This window comes from Protobothrops mucrosquamatus, unplaced genomic scaffold, assembly GCF_001527695.2.
Source record: "Protobothrops mucrosquamatus isolate PMUCROS unplaced genomic scaffold, P.Mucros_1.0 scaffold5088, whole genome shotgun sequence".
NCBI classification, from domain to species: domain Eukaryota; kingdom Metazoa; phylum Chordata; class Lepidosauria; order Squamata; family Viperidae; genus Protobothrops; species Protobothrops mucrosquamatus.
In genome coordinates, this window is record NW_015390963.1 from 5,619 (window position 1) to 20,958 (window position 15,340).

At 45.8% G+C, this 15,340-nt stretch overlaps 2 protein-coding genes across 2 annotated transcripts in view; both read right to left on the reverse strand.

Moving 5' to 3' along the window:
• The window catches only part of LOC107299542 (patr class I histocompatibility antigen, B-1 alpha chain-like), a 9,632-nt gene extending 4,500 nt beyond the window's left edge, over positions 1 to 5,132 (reverse strand). Inside the window, exons 1-2 of the mRNA XM_015828901.1 lie at positions 5,072 to 5,132; positions 1,384 to 1,686 (exon numbers count right to left, since the gene is read on the reverse strand). Coding sequence (XP_015684387.1) covers positions 1,384 to 1,686; positions 5,072 to 5,132 — 364 coding nt within the window. The remainder of the gene's footprint in view (positions 1 to 1,383; positions 1,687 to 5,071) is intronic.
• A 6,175-nt stretch (positions 5,133 to 11,307) lies between these two features.
• LOC107299543 (major histocompatibility complex class I-related gene protein) overlaps positions 11,308 to 15,340 on the reverse strand; it is a 7,974-nt gene continuing 3,941 nt past the window's right edge. Inside the window, exons 2-6 of the mRNA XM_015828902.2 lie at positions 13,616 to 13,897; positions 13,085 to 13,177; positions 12,471 to 12,570; positions 11,805 to 11,837; positions 11,308 to 11,328 (exon numbers count right to left, since the gene is read on the reverse strand). Coding sequence (XP_015684388.1) covers positions 11,831 to 11,837; positions 12,471 to 12,570; positions 13,085 to 13,177; positions 13,616 to 13,897 — 482 coding nt within the window. The 3' untranslated portion in view covers positions 11,308 to 11,328; positions 11,805 to 11,830. The remainder of the gene's footprint in view (positions 11,329 to 11,804; positions 11,838 to 12,470; positions 12,571 to 13,084; positions 13,178 to 13,615; positions 13,898 to 15,340) is intronic.

A 15,340-nucleotide genomic window follows, 5' to 3' on the forward strand; every position in this document is an offset into this window, starting at 1 on the left:
AAGCCTTGAAGGGCCACAAAGGAATATTTTCCTTAGCAACAGCAGCAAGTGGCCCAATCTGATCTGCTCCCCCAAAGGGTTGTTGACCTTTGAAATGAAGTTTGAAGTTTATAGTCTTGCAAGGTCCTGGAGAAAAGATTTTGACTTTAAGTGACCAGATTCTGGGATTTAAAAGAAAACTGAATGTTTGAAAAAAAAAAACCAAAAGGAAATGTTGAAATGTTTCTACTTCTGGTTGGGCTTCAGAATGAGGAAGGATGCCAGAAACTCTCAAATCTGAGGGAAAACCACTTGTAAGTACAGTTGAACTAAACTGACCAGTCCTTTCCCTCCCTTTCCACTCCCATGAGTGACCAAGTGAGGGGATCCTTTCCCTGCAGCTTCTGCTCAGCCTGAGACCTTCCCTTTGGAGGGAGAGAAGATCCTCCTGAGCTGAGTCTGATCCTGCCCTCCAGAGGAGATTCCCTGATCTGCTCAGGGGGGAAAAAAGGTTCTGGATTTCTGCCCAAGAAGAATCTCCTGCCATTCACAGGAAGGCACTGAAAATCTGGCTGCAGTTTTCAACTTCTGAGAACCAGCTCTGTCTTACTTCAGAAGCATCAAAAGCTAAGACAGAAACCGTCTTATTTCAGTTGAAGATGAAATCTGTTTGTGTTCATTGCATGTTTGGCACAGAATTTAATATTTGTGCTGAAAAAAAAAAGCACAGGGATCACACTGAAAAGGCAAGTTTTTATCATTAGTGTAAGAAGGCTGTTAATGCATCTCTCCAGGTCTATGCAGGAAACAATTCTGCCCCATCTCTGAGCCTGGATGTTCAGGGGTTCCCCGAGGCCTGAAAAATAGTTCAAGGGTTCCTCCACTCATCCCTCCAAAAAGAGGTGAAAGAGAGGGATCTACTCAGCCCAGATGGATCTGCAGTTGATCCCTGATTTCTCTGGGGTGGAAACAGACAGAAAAACAGGGACCTCCTTCCCCCAGGATCCACCTGCTTCTTTTCCGGGAGGGGAGAGATCTGGGATCCCCTCCTCCCCCACAGCAGGGGGTCCACCAAGGCCAGGACCCTCCAACTTTCATGGGGGGGGGGAGAGGAGATTTCAGTCTCCTTTAACTCAGTTTATATCCATATCCACATCCTATCAATATACAGGGAGATAGAGGCATAACTTAAAAAAATGTTTTTATTACTGCAATTGGCAGAAAACATCAGCTATGGAGGCAACGACAAGCTTATACTGATTTTAAAAAACAGAATAAACATATTTAAAATGTTTTTAAATGTGGGGAAGCAGCCTTTCCCTTTGAAGGGACCCCCCTTTCTCCCCCTCTGGTTCCTGGGGAGGGGATTATGGGGCAGGAGGAGCCACCTGACCCATCACTCGCCTTCGCTCTGATTGTAGCGAGTCCTCGCAATCTCCAGGTTTTCTCTGGACGTCTCCTCATTGCTACGTTCTCTCTGGGTGTTTCTGTCCCAGTATTGGGGGTCCTCCATCCCCACCTTCCCGATCCAGGAGACTCGAGGCTCCATCCTCCGGCTATTGCTGTCGTAGTGAGCAAAGACCTGACCGTCCACGTATCCCACAGCGACAAAATGGGGCAGCCCCTGACTGGGCTCCAAGATGGAGGAGTAGAAATACTTCAGGGAGTGCGAGGAGGCGCCTGGAAGGGACCCAGAGGGGCAGAGTTAGGGGGCTCCAGCCAAGGACTCAGATCCTATGGAGGCTCCAATCTGAGGCTCTGGGGGGAAAGAAGGAAGAAGAAGAAGAAGAAGAAGAAGAAGAAGAAGAAGAAGAAGAAGAAGAAGAAGAAGAAGAAGAAGAAGAAGAAGAAGAAGAAGAAGAAGAAGAAGAAGAAGAAGAAGAAGAAGAAGAAGAAGAAGAAGAAGAAGAGGAAGAGGAGGAGGAGGAGAAGNTGGAAAGAGGGAGCGACTGAGAGGGAAAGAAGCAGCTTTTTGGAGGGCCTGAACTGTTGGAGGGCAGGGAAGGTGGGGTGAGAGAGGAGGGGAAGCTCAGGTCCCCCAAACTTTACCTGCTCCAATTGTGCCCTTCCCCCCTTCCATCAAGGCCTCCCTCAAAGACTCTCCACCTAAAGGCCTAAATGAGAGTTTCTCAGACTCAGCCACTTGGACTTCAATTCCCAGAATTCCCCTCAGCCGGCAGAAACCTTGGGGCCTCTCCACCCTGGCCCCACCCCCTGCCCCTAACTGAGGCTGCTTGGGAGTTCCTGCTGCCAACTCCCGTATTGGGTGGGGTGGGGGGGCTCTGCTGGGGTCCTCTCCCCAAACTCAGCCTCCGTGTGGAGGGTCCTGTCACCTTTAAAGCCCCTCTGGGGAATCCGAGATAAACATACAACATTATTTCAGTTTGTATCATGCAAACTCCTGACTGAACAGCATCAAAGTTTTTTCAGCCCTTCCTTGGATTGGAGGAGGGACTAAATTCACAAGACATAAAACTATGCTAAACTTGGCTTAAGATTCATACATGGTTGGAAAAGATGATTAAAATACAGATAGAATTTAAACCAGAACTGTTTTTGTTAGGAATATTAGGAGCCAAATATGAGAAGGAGAAGGAGTAGCTAATATTGCATATATTGACAGCAGCGAGAATAGCATTTGCCCAATATTGGAAACATGAAAATTTACCATCTGAAGAGATTACAATTAAGAAAATTCTAGAATGTGCAGAAACGGACAGATTAACCTTAGAGATCAAAGAGAAAGAAGACTCAGTCTATTCTTAAAACATGGGATAATTTTTACCAATGGTTAGCAAAACGAACTAGTGAGAAATGATTGTGACACTTAATAAGATGAATAATACGTATTGAGTAACTGATATTTTTTATGATTACTGTTTTTCTTATTTACTACAGCTATTTACTATTATATTAATTACTGCTATTGAATATATGTACCCGGACAATAGTCTGTTTGCTAAAGCTTGGAAATGTTAATGGGGGTAACTCCATTGTTGTATCTACCCCTATCCCAACCCCAACCCTGATTCCTACCCTGAACCCCAATCCCTAGATTGACCCTATTCCTCTCCTAACCTCAAAATTCAATAAAAAAATACCGTAAAAACTATACTAAACTTGACTAACAGTGACAACAAAAAATCACTGTTAAGTCACTGTTTAGTTTTCATTGTCAAAATACAAACACGGAAGAGACTCTGAGGCTGCCCAACAACAACTTGTAAATGGATGAAAAAAACTAAAAATAAAATGAATAAAAGGCTCCTGGGAAATAGATTAAGCTGATGAAAACTAAGGTGCAAATTGAACTCAAACCAGAACTATTTCTTTTGGGTATAATAAATATAAAAATGGAAAAACAACTCAAATAAATTATTATACATATTTTAACAGCAGCCTGCATAGTATATGCCCAATGTTGGAAGGGTGAAAACATAACTACAAACGATATGATCATACACAAAATTCTAGAATGCGCGGAAATGATTAAACTTAAAAGACAAGGAGGCAACAGAATTTTATGAAATATGGAACAAATGTTATAATTGGCTAGAACAGAGAAAGAAAAAAGACATGATTACTGATGTAAATAAATTGTAAATAATATATATGAGATGTATAACACAATTCTGTTAAAGGGGAAAAATGTATTTTTTCATTTTTATTTTTATTTTTGTTGCATAGTGAAAAAAGAATAAATAAAAAAAACATTTAAAAAGAAAATCCCCAAGGCCCCTTCTGGGTCTCCATTCTGAAAGCTCTTCAGGTCAGAAATTCTTCCAGGGCACCAAAGAGTTGAAAGATCATTTTCAGGATCCTTCACGGGACTTATTTGGGCAGAACCTGGGTCTGCATGGAAAAGGGCAGGACCTCCAAAGCCCCCCAGAGAAATAAATACAGGCAGTCCTTGACTTACAACCATAATCTAGCCCACATTTTTTGTTGCTAAGTGAGACATTTGTTAAGTGAGCCCTCGTGGGCTGAGCAGTGAGGGAGTCTGAAGTCTGCCTGAGAGGAGAAACGTGTGAATGTAACGCAGGTTGGGCGTCCTCACAATCCTGAATCCTCCTCAGGTCAGGAAGGGCTGGTCAGTCTGGGCCAGTCTGTGTCCAAGCAAGCCCTTCATTTCAGGCTCTCCATCCAGAGGGGCTTCTCTCCTCCTGCCTCCAGCCCAGCCTCTCTGATCCTTCAGATCCTGACAGTTTTGGAAATGCCTTTGGAAAAGCTGCTGCATTGAGAGTTTCTCCGAGGAACAACTAGGGACACCCCAAGACCTCCGATCTGATGACTAAGGAATAAGAGTAAACTTTAAATATTTCTGATTCTGCGAACTCTCCCGTGCTGGGGGCTCCTGAAATGGAAGGAGGAGGATGTGGGGTGGAAAAATTCCTGCCTGTCCTAGAAAGAAGCTCTGGGGATATTGGGGTTTAGGACGGGGTGGGGGGTGGGGATCCAGGGGAAAGTGACAATCAATCAATCAGGAGGGATCTTTGGGAAGTCAATTAAAGGAGCTCTTCTCTCCAGACTCTTCTCCTGCTGCATTCCCAGGACAGCCTTAACCCGAGGGCTCCAGTGCTCCAGCCTCCTTGTCTGCCAATACACGGAAGCAAGTCGAGAAACGAGCCGGCTCCTCCCAGCACCAGAAGCCCCAAAGAGCCCCCGAGCCCCGCCAAAGGCAGGAAAGAGGAGCCAGGCGGAGGGGTTGTGCGAAGGCAGCCAGGAAGTTTGGGAACTGACCCGGTCCCTGCAAACGCCGCTTTCCCACAACCTCCACTTTGGGGGAGGGAAAGAACGGCGCTCGGGGGCGCCCAGGTAGACTTGACTGACCTCTGGAGGGGCCGCCCTTGTCCCGTTCCCAGAGGGGCTCTCCTGGGGGGGGGAGGGGGAGAGGCAACAAAGTCCCATCCACGCTTTGAGGTCCCTTCTGAGAGCGGCCAGAGGGGGAGCGGACTAGAAAGAGGACCGAGTCTGGATTCTCTTCCTGGGAATAAGCTTTTGGGAGGAGAGAGACAGAGAGAGATCCCTTGGGTGGATCCCCAACAGCAGAAAAAAGGGGCCGGAACCCCCCGAGGACCCCGAAGGGACTCACCGAAGCAGCTCTCCCGCACAGCAACCACCAACGCCAGGAGGGAGAAGGAGCGCAGAGCCATCCTGGCCGCGATCCTCCATTTGGGCTCCGCCCTTCGGAAGTCGCAGGCAGGGAAAGACGCGCTCCGGGCGATCAACAACGGAACAACCCAGGGCAAAATGCTGCTGATTGGCCAACCCCAACCAGTAGAAAAAAAGTATCCCCGTGTCGTCATTGTTGCTAGGCAGACTTTCAGGCGCCACCGGCCGTTGAAGAGGAAAAAGGAAAGCGAAAGTTCTCTCATCAGGAAATGCGAGGCTGGGAACAGCCGGAGGGTTCTCTGGGCCGGGGGAAGGGGGAGGGGGAGGGGCGCAGGGGAGGGGGAGGGGAGACCCCGGGGACCCCCTCGCAGTGGGGGATCAGGTGGATCTGCCAAGAAAGCCAGTGCGGTCCTGGGCTGCATCAACAGAGGGACAACATCAAGATCAGGAGAAGCGAGAGCACCGCTTTATCCTGCAGTAGTGAAGACACACTTGGAAGACTGGGCACAATTCTGGTCGCCGGGATAAAAAAGGGAAAAGAAACATGGCACTGAGGCCCTAGCTAGAAAGTGTGCAAAGAAGAGGAACAAAGGAGACTAAGGGCCTGGAGAATAAATCCTAGTGATAGAAATAAAAGAAAGGTCTTCAAAATTTAATATTGAAAGAGAAATTTAAAATTGAATTTGCTGCAGTGGAAATATACTGAGTAGAGAAGCTATGATGGGAAAGAGGAAAGGTTAACATAAAGACAGGATGTAAAGGAAATATGTAGGCAAAAATAGCTGGGTTTTAAGAGTAGAAAAGGAAGAAGAAAACATCTGTAATAGAAGATAACTAGCAAAACAGGAAAGAACCTATTTTTCTAAGAATAAAAAAGGGGGCCAGAACTCAGGCAACTGAGCATGCGCTATTAATTGATTAATATTAACTGACACACCTTGCATAAATTATCTCCTAATTTTAATGTACATGTGATGTATGATTTAGTATGTAGCAGGAAATATGTAGGAAGCGGTCGGAAAGAGTGTAACCTCGTAGTACCTCAGCCAATGGGGAAAGAGGAGGGATGTGGTGGCCGGGACAAGGGATGTATAAAGAAGGAAATATTTTGGGTTAAAACTTTGGAGAGAACCAAACTTTGATAGCTTCTCTCCCCACTTATTGCAATAAACGAAACAAAAAGTCTTCACTGTGTCTTGGCTGGTTATTGGTCAGGCGAGCTGGCCTCTGGTCAGGAAGGAAAGTAGCCAGGAGCACATAACACTTGGATGAAGGGTTGAGAGAGCCAAGCGTGTCCAGCCTATGGAAGAGAAGGCTTAGGGGGGGAACATAATGACTGTCTTCCAGTCCTTGAGGGGCTGTCACAGAGAAGAGAGGATGGATTTATTCCCCAAAGCCCCAGAGGGCAGGAGAAGGAAGAAGGGGCGGAATCTTGTGAAAGAGAGATCCAACCTAGAAGGAAGGAGAAATTGTCTGACAGTGAGAGCAATAAATCAATAGGATAGTTTTCCTCCTGGAGTTGTGAGTGCTCCCATCAGTGGGGATTTAGAAAAATAGACCGGACCACCGTTTGACCAGGATGATACAAGGTCTCTTGCCTTGAGCTGAGGGGTGGACTAGAAGATCTCTTGAGGTCCCTTCCAGCCCAGTGATTCAAAGTTCTATGTTCTAGGTCAGAAATCCCAAGTGATCTTCCCTCTGGATGAAAACGCTTCTGTTGCCTCTTCAAGGGGAAGACCCGTCTTTCTAGGGGAAAAGATCAGAGGCCTGAAATATAGTACATAAATTCCCCATTTCCTTTTATTTTCCGGTGAAGACAACGAATCTCTAGGAAGCTTCAAACGCTTCAGTTCTTTCCGCAATAAACTAAGATGGCTGCTCTCTCCTTTGGCGCTTCTTCTGGGGAATCCTGGAACTAAATAATTCTCTAATTATTCGGGTTATGATTGTTGTTATTATGATGATCATTAATGAATCAAAGCTTCTGCTCTTAAGCTTTCCATGATGAGTAAAGTATAGGTACTTACAACAGTTCATTTAGTGACTGTTCAAAGTTACAATGGCACTGAAAGAAGTGACGACCATTTTTCACATGACCGTTGCAGCATCCCCAGGGTCATGTGACCAAAATTCAGATTTTGGCAACCGGTTCATACTTACAACCGCTGCAGCGTCCCAGGGTCATGTGATCATCTTTTGCGACCTTCTGACAAGCAAAGTCATTGGGGAAGCCAGATTCACTTAACAACCAGATTACCAACTTATCAGCTTCAGTGATTCTCTTAACAACTGTGGCAAGAAATGTCATTAAATGGGGCAAAACTCACTGAACAAATTCTCATTTAACAACATAAATTTTAGGCTCAATTGTGATTGTAAGTTGAGGACTACCTGTATGAGTAAGATGCAATTAATTTTTTTCACAGCTTGAACGATGTCCTGCTCTCTTCTGTAGTCAGAAGATTTCCCCTGAGCATGTACAGAGTGGAAATTAAGCTGCTCCAGTGGGGAAGAAGGATCTTCTGCCTCCCTTTCATGGGCCTGTATTTATGAAGACAAAGAAGGCCGAGGCCGTCAGAGGAACTTTCCAGTTGGTTTTGAGTCTCTGGAAATTGGCCTCCTGCAGGATGAGCCTCACCTTCAGATCCTCCCTCTTCTGTCTGGGGTTCACAGCAGGCACAATCTCGTCTGTTTTAACTGGCTGGCTGGTTTTTTAAGGTGCAGCATCTTGTGCAAATGGGGATTCACACACAAACCACTGCATGGACACGCACGGACAGCGAAACACATGGACACCATCCAATCTGAGCAAGGCGCCCGCTGAGCATGTTTACACAGAAACATACAAAACTGATGGCAGAAAAAGACCCAGTGGTCCATCTAAATTGCCTTTTGAGTGTTTTGCTTTTGCTTTTAATTTATTTCGTATTTTTAATTATTTTTTTTTGTTCTTTATGTTATTATTTGTTCCTCGCACAACCAGCCAGATGTTCAGACTGGATTTGGCATTTTTATCCACCTATTGAGTTCTTCCCAAGGACCAGGAATAGGTCGGTATGGATGTTTGATGGTGTTTAAAGGTATCATTGTAGGATATTAGCTGTTCCGAGCAAAGCTGCCTTTCGCAATTGACTGATGGTGAATTTGTCAATGCCGACGGGGTTCAAGCAGTGCTCCAGTTATTTTGGGATTGAGCCCAAGGTGCATATGGCTATGGGTGCTACCTTTGCTTTCTTTTGCCGCAGTCATTCTATTTCTGTTTGCATGTCTTTGTATTTTGTAATCTCCTCCAGTTCTTTCTCTGCTATTCTGCTGCTTCCAGATACTACCATGTCCACTATCCAGACTTTTTTCCTCTTTCCTATCGACAATTGTTACGTCTGGTGTGTGTTATGTGGCAGAGGCCGGTCTGTTGGGATTCTAAACTCCCAGAGCAATTTAGCTTCTTCATTTTCTATGATTTCCTCTCTTTTATGGTGCCACCTGTTCTTGCTTGAAGGAAAATGGCACTTCTTGCAGATCCTCTCAGGCACCATTGTTGCCACTTTGTCGTGCCTTTGTTTGTAGTCAATCTGTGTGATCTTCTTGCAGCAGCTAACCAGGTGGTTCACCGTTTCCTCAGCTTCTTTGCAGAGGTGGCATTTGTTGTCTGTTGCTGTCTTCTCAGGTCTGGCTTTGTATGTGTTTGTCCTTCAGGCTTGGTCTTGTGCAGCCAGAATTAGCTTCTCTGCTCCTTTCTTCAACTTGCCTTCTCTTAGCCATTGCCAGGTCTTGTTATTATCTGCTTTGCCTATTTTTTTTTTAAATGTACTTTCCATATCATACTTTGTCTTCTGTTCTTCATTTGGTCTTTCTTGAAGGCCACTTTGGTCTCCCCAGTCGTCAGTAAGCCTTCCTGGTATCCTGGCTCCAGTGCATCTCCTTCACTGTCCCTCAGATACATATAGTCCTCGACTTACAACCATTCATTTAGTGACCACTTGAGGTTACAACGGCACTAAAAAAAATCATGTAGAACTATTGTTCACACTAAACGACTTTTGCTTGGCAACTGGCATGTATCTATAACGGGCGCCGTGTCCCTGGATCACGTGATCACCTTTTGCGACCTTCTGACAAGTCAATGGGGAAACCAGATCCGCTTAACAACGGTGTTACTAACAATACCTGCACTGATTCACTTAAGCATCCTGGTAAGAAAAGTCATAAACTGGGAAAATCTCATTTAACAACCGTCTTGGATAGCAATGGAGATTTTGGGCTCAACTGGAGTCATAAGTTGAGGAGTGCCGGTATTCTCCCAACGGCCTTTTGTCTTCTTCAACCATCTGATGTGCTTACAACCTTCCACGCCCAGCTGTTTTCCTTGGTAAGTAGAGTTTGTCAAGATCGCTGCGAGGAGGACGGTCCTGATTCATTGTCATTATTTTCCTGGTCTTTCCTATCCAGGGCCTTCCGTCCATTGTCTGTCGATGATTTTGGAGCTCCTGCTCGTTCTCGGTCTCCTCTTCAAGAACTGAGCCCACCGTGACAGACAAGATAACCCAGGAGACTTGGAAACCCAGATGCTTCTGGGTACCCATCTTCAAAGGGAAGTCAAGGGCAGGAGGACAATGTGTTCATTTAGCAAGGCTCCTATAAGGCCTGAAAGATCAGGTCCACACATGAGGGTCCAATTAAACCGATTTATTGTTACTCACACCTATGCGCAGGAATCTTCTCAGCTAACGGTTAGCACCTTGTAGGCGTTTAAAAAAGGTCAACAGAACTGAAGGAGGGCTGGACTTAGCTTGCTTGTGGCTACAAAGGGATTCTAGGCTGATCCCTCCTTTAATTCCCCCCTCAGGTTCTGCCACTCCTTCCCCTACAGCTCCAAACCTATCAAAAGGCCATTGTAACTTCTTGTTTTCTCTGGGGGAAAAAAGACAACGATTTCCCCTTGCCCAATTTCTCCGAAAGGAAGGTACTCGTTCCTGGATTACCAAATTCACTTCGTTCTGAGTTGCTTTATTTGCAACCAGAGTAGGCCAATAGTGTCCAGAGAACTGCCTGGCAGCAAGACATGATGGGAGTTGAAGTCTAAAGTATCTGGAGGACTCCAAGTTGTCTATACCTGAGAAGAACTACCTCAGTGAAAAACGTCTCCCTGGCAGCAACTTTTGGAAGTGTCCCTTTCCTATGGCTGGTCCTACATTTCAGAAGACCCTCAAGCAGATCCCCCTCCTCTTAGCCTTCCAGAAGGGCATGAAAACCTGGCTTTGTATCCATGTCCTGGCTTCAGGAAAGGTGGTCAATGTCATGTTCCAGTAGGGAAGATGTGGGGTTGATGACTGGAGGGGGGGAACTTTCCCACCTCTTGGCTAAGGAGGATCGTTGCTGGCTGAGGAGGGACCTGGGAGCGCAACAATGCTTGATGCGATAGACACTGAATCTGCATGCTTAGCGCCTTCCAACATCCTGCAGATGGATGTCAGGGCTCCTAAAAGGAAGATGGAGGGCCCAATTTTTTAGTTTTTGTCATGCGGTTTTTGTGTTCTTCGTAGTTTGACTATTTTTGTGAGCTGCCTAAAGTTGTTTAGGTGTCTGAAAAATAAATACAGTTCTAAAACTTTCGAATCAGTGAAAGACACTCAAATACTAATTGAATTCTCACAAAATGCTTTAAAGCAGCCGTGTCCGACCTTTCGGCTTGCCTGGGCTGCATGGAGTGAGGAGAAATTATCTTGGGCCACATATAAAATCTATAATATAGTTAATGTATATAAATAGCTTCCTTTATATTTTTATTATAGCATTAAAACTTCTGCAGGACCGCTTTACTAGCTATCCAAGGCTGCATGTGGCCCACGGGGGCCGGGATGGATGTGGCTGCTTTAAATAGTCTCATTTATAGGCTCTCAAAGATGGCCAGCTCTTGAAGGCATCTGGGAAGCCCAAAAGAAGTTTGGGTGTAAGACCCCTCCCTTTTCAATTTCACTGTTCACGTTCGCTCCTTTCACTCCTTTGCTCAGAAACCATCCGCCGTAATATGGGGACTTCTTTCCCATCAATCAAGGGTCTCCGCATTCTTGGGCGACTGCATGAAATGAGGCACCTGAAGAGCAAGGCCCAAAATACATCCTGGTTCCAACATGCTGGAAGGGTTTGAAGGGCTCCACCTGAGAGTCGGTCCTAATTCAGAAGAAAGTTGATCCCCTCTTCTCTCCTCCCTCTTGATGCTGGGAGTGTCCACTGGTACTGCAAAAAGGAGGGGAAAAGTTTTTTTATTTAATCGGTATAACAAGAATTGCATTAATTTAAATATGAGACATTAAATACCAAAGGGAAAAGAGAGGAAATATTTAATGTAATAGTTCGAGATCTGTACTAAAGGTATTTGTATGTTATTGAATTATTGACCAACTCAGCTGCCACGTGCTTTTCAAATATTTAACTGTAAAATTAGAAAATCAATAAAATTTTCTTTAAAAAAGAAAAGAACTTACGATCTCCCAGTTAGTCTCACTTGGTGCCCTCACCACTAAATGAAAGTGTCTCTAATTATTCTAATTATTTCACCACAACTGGACACAGAGGGAACACGGGGAGGAGTTATTAGGAGGGCCTTTTAAAAAAGAGGGGGGGCTTTCCCTCTTTTCGTCCCACCCACAATCCGCCCAAAGTCTTGAAAAGGGACAGAATGGCTCATGCAGCAGCAGTTCCCTCCGACTTACCCTGGCTGGAACTGCTGGATCCTTCCTCACTTCCTGGAAAAGACGGAAAGAAAAGCGGGTGAGCAAGTTGCTCTCTTGGCTTACAGATGGAAAAACTCAGCTCTTTCTGACTCCATCTCCCTCCCTCCCTTTCTCTCTCTCTCACACACAATCAAAGACACAGAAATACATGGAGAGAGTTTGAACCAAACCGCTTTGGCTTAAAGGCGTAGGAAAGAATTCTTCAAATTTATATGTGTATCACACAAAGTCAGAAGGCAGAGCTGACCTAAAAAGATACAGATGGATCCAAAGTTTCTTTTTCCAGTCAGTTCGTACTTAGAGAGCCTTGTGATGGGAGACCAAGAGGAGATCCAGCTGGCATCCCCCAAAGCTCCTTTTCTCTCAAAATGCCCCCTTTTGATCCCTAATTTTAAGGAGCTTCTGACTCTCATTTGGCCAAGGCTTTCCTTTCCACCCACTTGGGAAACAGAGCATGTCCTCAGTCAGAGGGACCTTCCATCAGCAGGATCTTCTTATCTTCTGGAAGGTTCCTTGTGCAAAATGTTTCTCTTTGAGGACCCCACTTCCAAGAACAGCCTGGCTGTAATAAATAGGGGGCCCATCTTCCCCAGCCAGATTTTTACGATGAAGAGGAAGATAGCACACAGACACACAGACACAAACCTCTCAAGTGACGGTGCCTCTGGTCCCTGCTCTAAGTTGGCGATTACTTGTAAAGAGGACAATTCACTCGGTGTTGCATTGTGGTCATCTTGATGTCTCTCTGCAAGGATAAAAATCAGTGAAAGCTCAAAAGAATCCACCAGAGATCATCCAATCTCTCCCTCTCTAGGAGGAAGAACCCCAGGGGATATTTCACAGTCCCTTTGACCCCTCAACAAAGACAGAAAGATCTTCAAAATACAAAATATCTCCTGATCTGCCCCAAGGGAGACCTGCTACCTCTGAGAGGGATGGAGGGGAATTGGGGGAAGCAGCAGCAACAGCTGGGATGGGAGGAAGATTTTCATGGAAATCCTTTTCTGCTGCTCTTTGACCAAAGACTTTGAAAGGGATGGAACTGGGATGCCTCTTCCCAGCTCAGAAGAAGACGGGACTGTCCCAACCTCAGACTCAGCTGAATCGAGAATGGAGTCCCAGCAAGAGGCTGAGTCCCAGAGGCTCCCCAAGAAGGCTGGGAAAACAGGACAGAAGGAAGCCCGGAAGAAGCTCTCCAAAGGGAGAGACTTGGGAGAGATGTTCCTATCTTCCCCCAGAACCCAAAAAAGAATACTTACTGAGAATGTAAATAAAAGCCAAGATCCCAACAATTGCACACACCAAGACAAGGCCAGCCACAACACAGCCGATGATAAGCCCCAGATTTAGTTCTGAATTGGGAGGAAGAGCAGATAATTGAAGGAGATTCCCCAAACAATCATCCCAATTAGGGGAGAGACCTAAAGCAGCCAAGCTGGAAATTCCCCAAATTAAAAACTCCATGGGCTCCTCTTCATGTCCCTCTGAGGGAAGCATGAAGGCGCCTTGCTGACCAAGAAAGAGGGGAGGGACAGAGGCTAAGAGAGGATCTAAGAGGATTTCATCAGGATCTGCCAACTCTTGTGATGGGATTCTGTAGTTTCCTTTACATCCCCTGAAGCCAGTTCTATTGTCTGGTCCCTGCAGCTTCACCAACCTCAAACACTGGAAAAACCAAGGGCTTAAAGGTCAGGTATGCTCACATCTGGACACAGCTGGGGTGTGATTTCCCTCCCACAACCCTCCAGCCTGTCAAAGAGCCCAGCCTTTCCCTCCCTGCAGCCTCTCACCCTCCAGGGCCACGTCCAGAGGCTCCTGCAGGCCATCATGCTCCACGTGGCACCGATAGCGGCCCCTCTCTTTGGGATCAATCCGGATGCTGAGCCAGGCGTGGAAGGTCCCATCCGCGTTGGGGGCCACAGAGCCACGGAGGGTGTCCTGCAGCCAGACCTCCCCGTCCCTCGTCCAGGAGGCATCGATCTCCCTGGGGTAGAAGCCATGCAGGCGGCAGACATGCGTCTCCATCCCATCCTCCACCTCCGTCTTGCTGCTCATGGTCACCTCTGGGGGCTCTGCAGAAACGGCACCCCTGGAATTAACTCTGAGCCCCTCCAGAGCCTGGAAGATGGATGGGAAATGTGGAGGGGCAGGAAAATCTCCCACTACTTCCCACTCCATACCTGCAGCGTCTCCAAGAGTTTTAGGAAATGCTCCAAATGTGGAAAATCCTCAACCACAAGGACTCCTGATTTTGAGTCCTTCCCAGGGACTCAGCCTGAAAAACCTCCGGGAGCAAATTGAGGGTCCAAGGAAATTCCTCTCTGGCTGCTTTGAACTCTGGGTGATCTTGGATTGTTTCCTTCAGGGGAGGGAAAGTGGAGCTGCTCTTTTAAGTTCCCTTTCAAGACAACAACAACAACACAGAAGTTTCTCCCTACTTTTGTGGTTTCCTTGTGGTCCCTTGAATCTGAGGCTGCTCCAGGACTCTTTCCAAGGGACATGACCCCAGTTTCAAGAAGAGGAGAGCCAGACTCAAGGCAAAAGGGGGCTCAGGGCTTTTGCAATTTCTGACCGATTAATTTGGAGAAGATGTTATCCCTCAAAGGGGACAGAGAGACATGATTCCAATGGAAGAGGGAGAAAGAGGGAGAGGGAGAGAGAGAAGGGGGAGGCTGCTGGCAATTGTGTGTGTGTGTTGGGGATTTCCCAATGGACCCCGATCTCACCCAGCTGATACAAGGGGAGGGGTCAAGGAGCCCAGAGGGGAAAGGGTCGACCCAGTGGGGAGAAGTTATCTAGATGGGGAAATAATAACAAATCGCAGGAAAAGATTATACTGCGAGGCCTCCTGTGGGGTTAGGGGGTGGTCCTGAAAGTGGGAAGGGGGCTGTTTTGAGGAAAGACTCATTAAGTCAGAATTGAAAGAACCTGTTTTAAACCCCAAACTGTTTGGGGTTTAAGAGAACTTGATTCGGAAACAGAATTGGTTAAAGATTGTATGATTAAATGGGCTCAAAATATTCAAGAACCAATAAAGTTAGAAACTTGGGAAATAATTTGGGTAAGAAATGTCAAGTTCACCCAAGCACAGAATCTAAGGGAAAATTTTTATAAAATGTTTTATAGATGGCATTTGGATCCTCAAAAATTGTCTTGCATGTACCCGAATTTGCAACCAAAATGTTGGAGATGTGGCAGTATGGATGCTACTTATTATCATATTTGGTGGACATGTAGGGATGTTAAAGCCTTTTGGATTAAGATTTGGTGGAATATTCAACAGATTTTTAAGAAAAAGATAAAATTTATACCGCAATTATTTTTATTGGGTATTATGGACAATTTGGACCAAAAAGAAATGAAATTGATGTTGTATTGTATAACAGCAGCAAGGATCTTAATTGCTCAAAATTGGAAAAAAAAGATGTTACCAACTATGGATGATTGGAGACAGAAAGTATCGTATTTTGCAGAGATGGCAAAAATATCCGCGTACCTGAAGGATCATTCTCAGG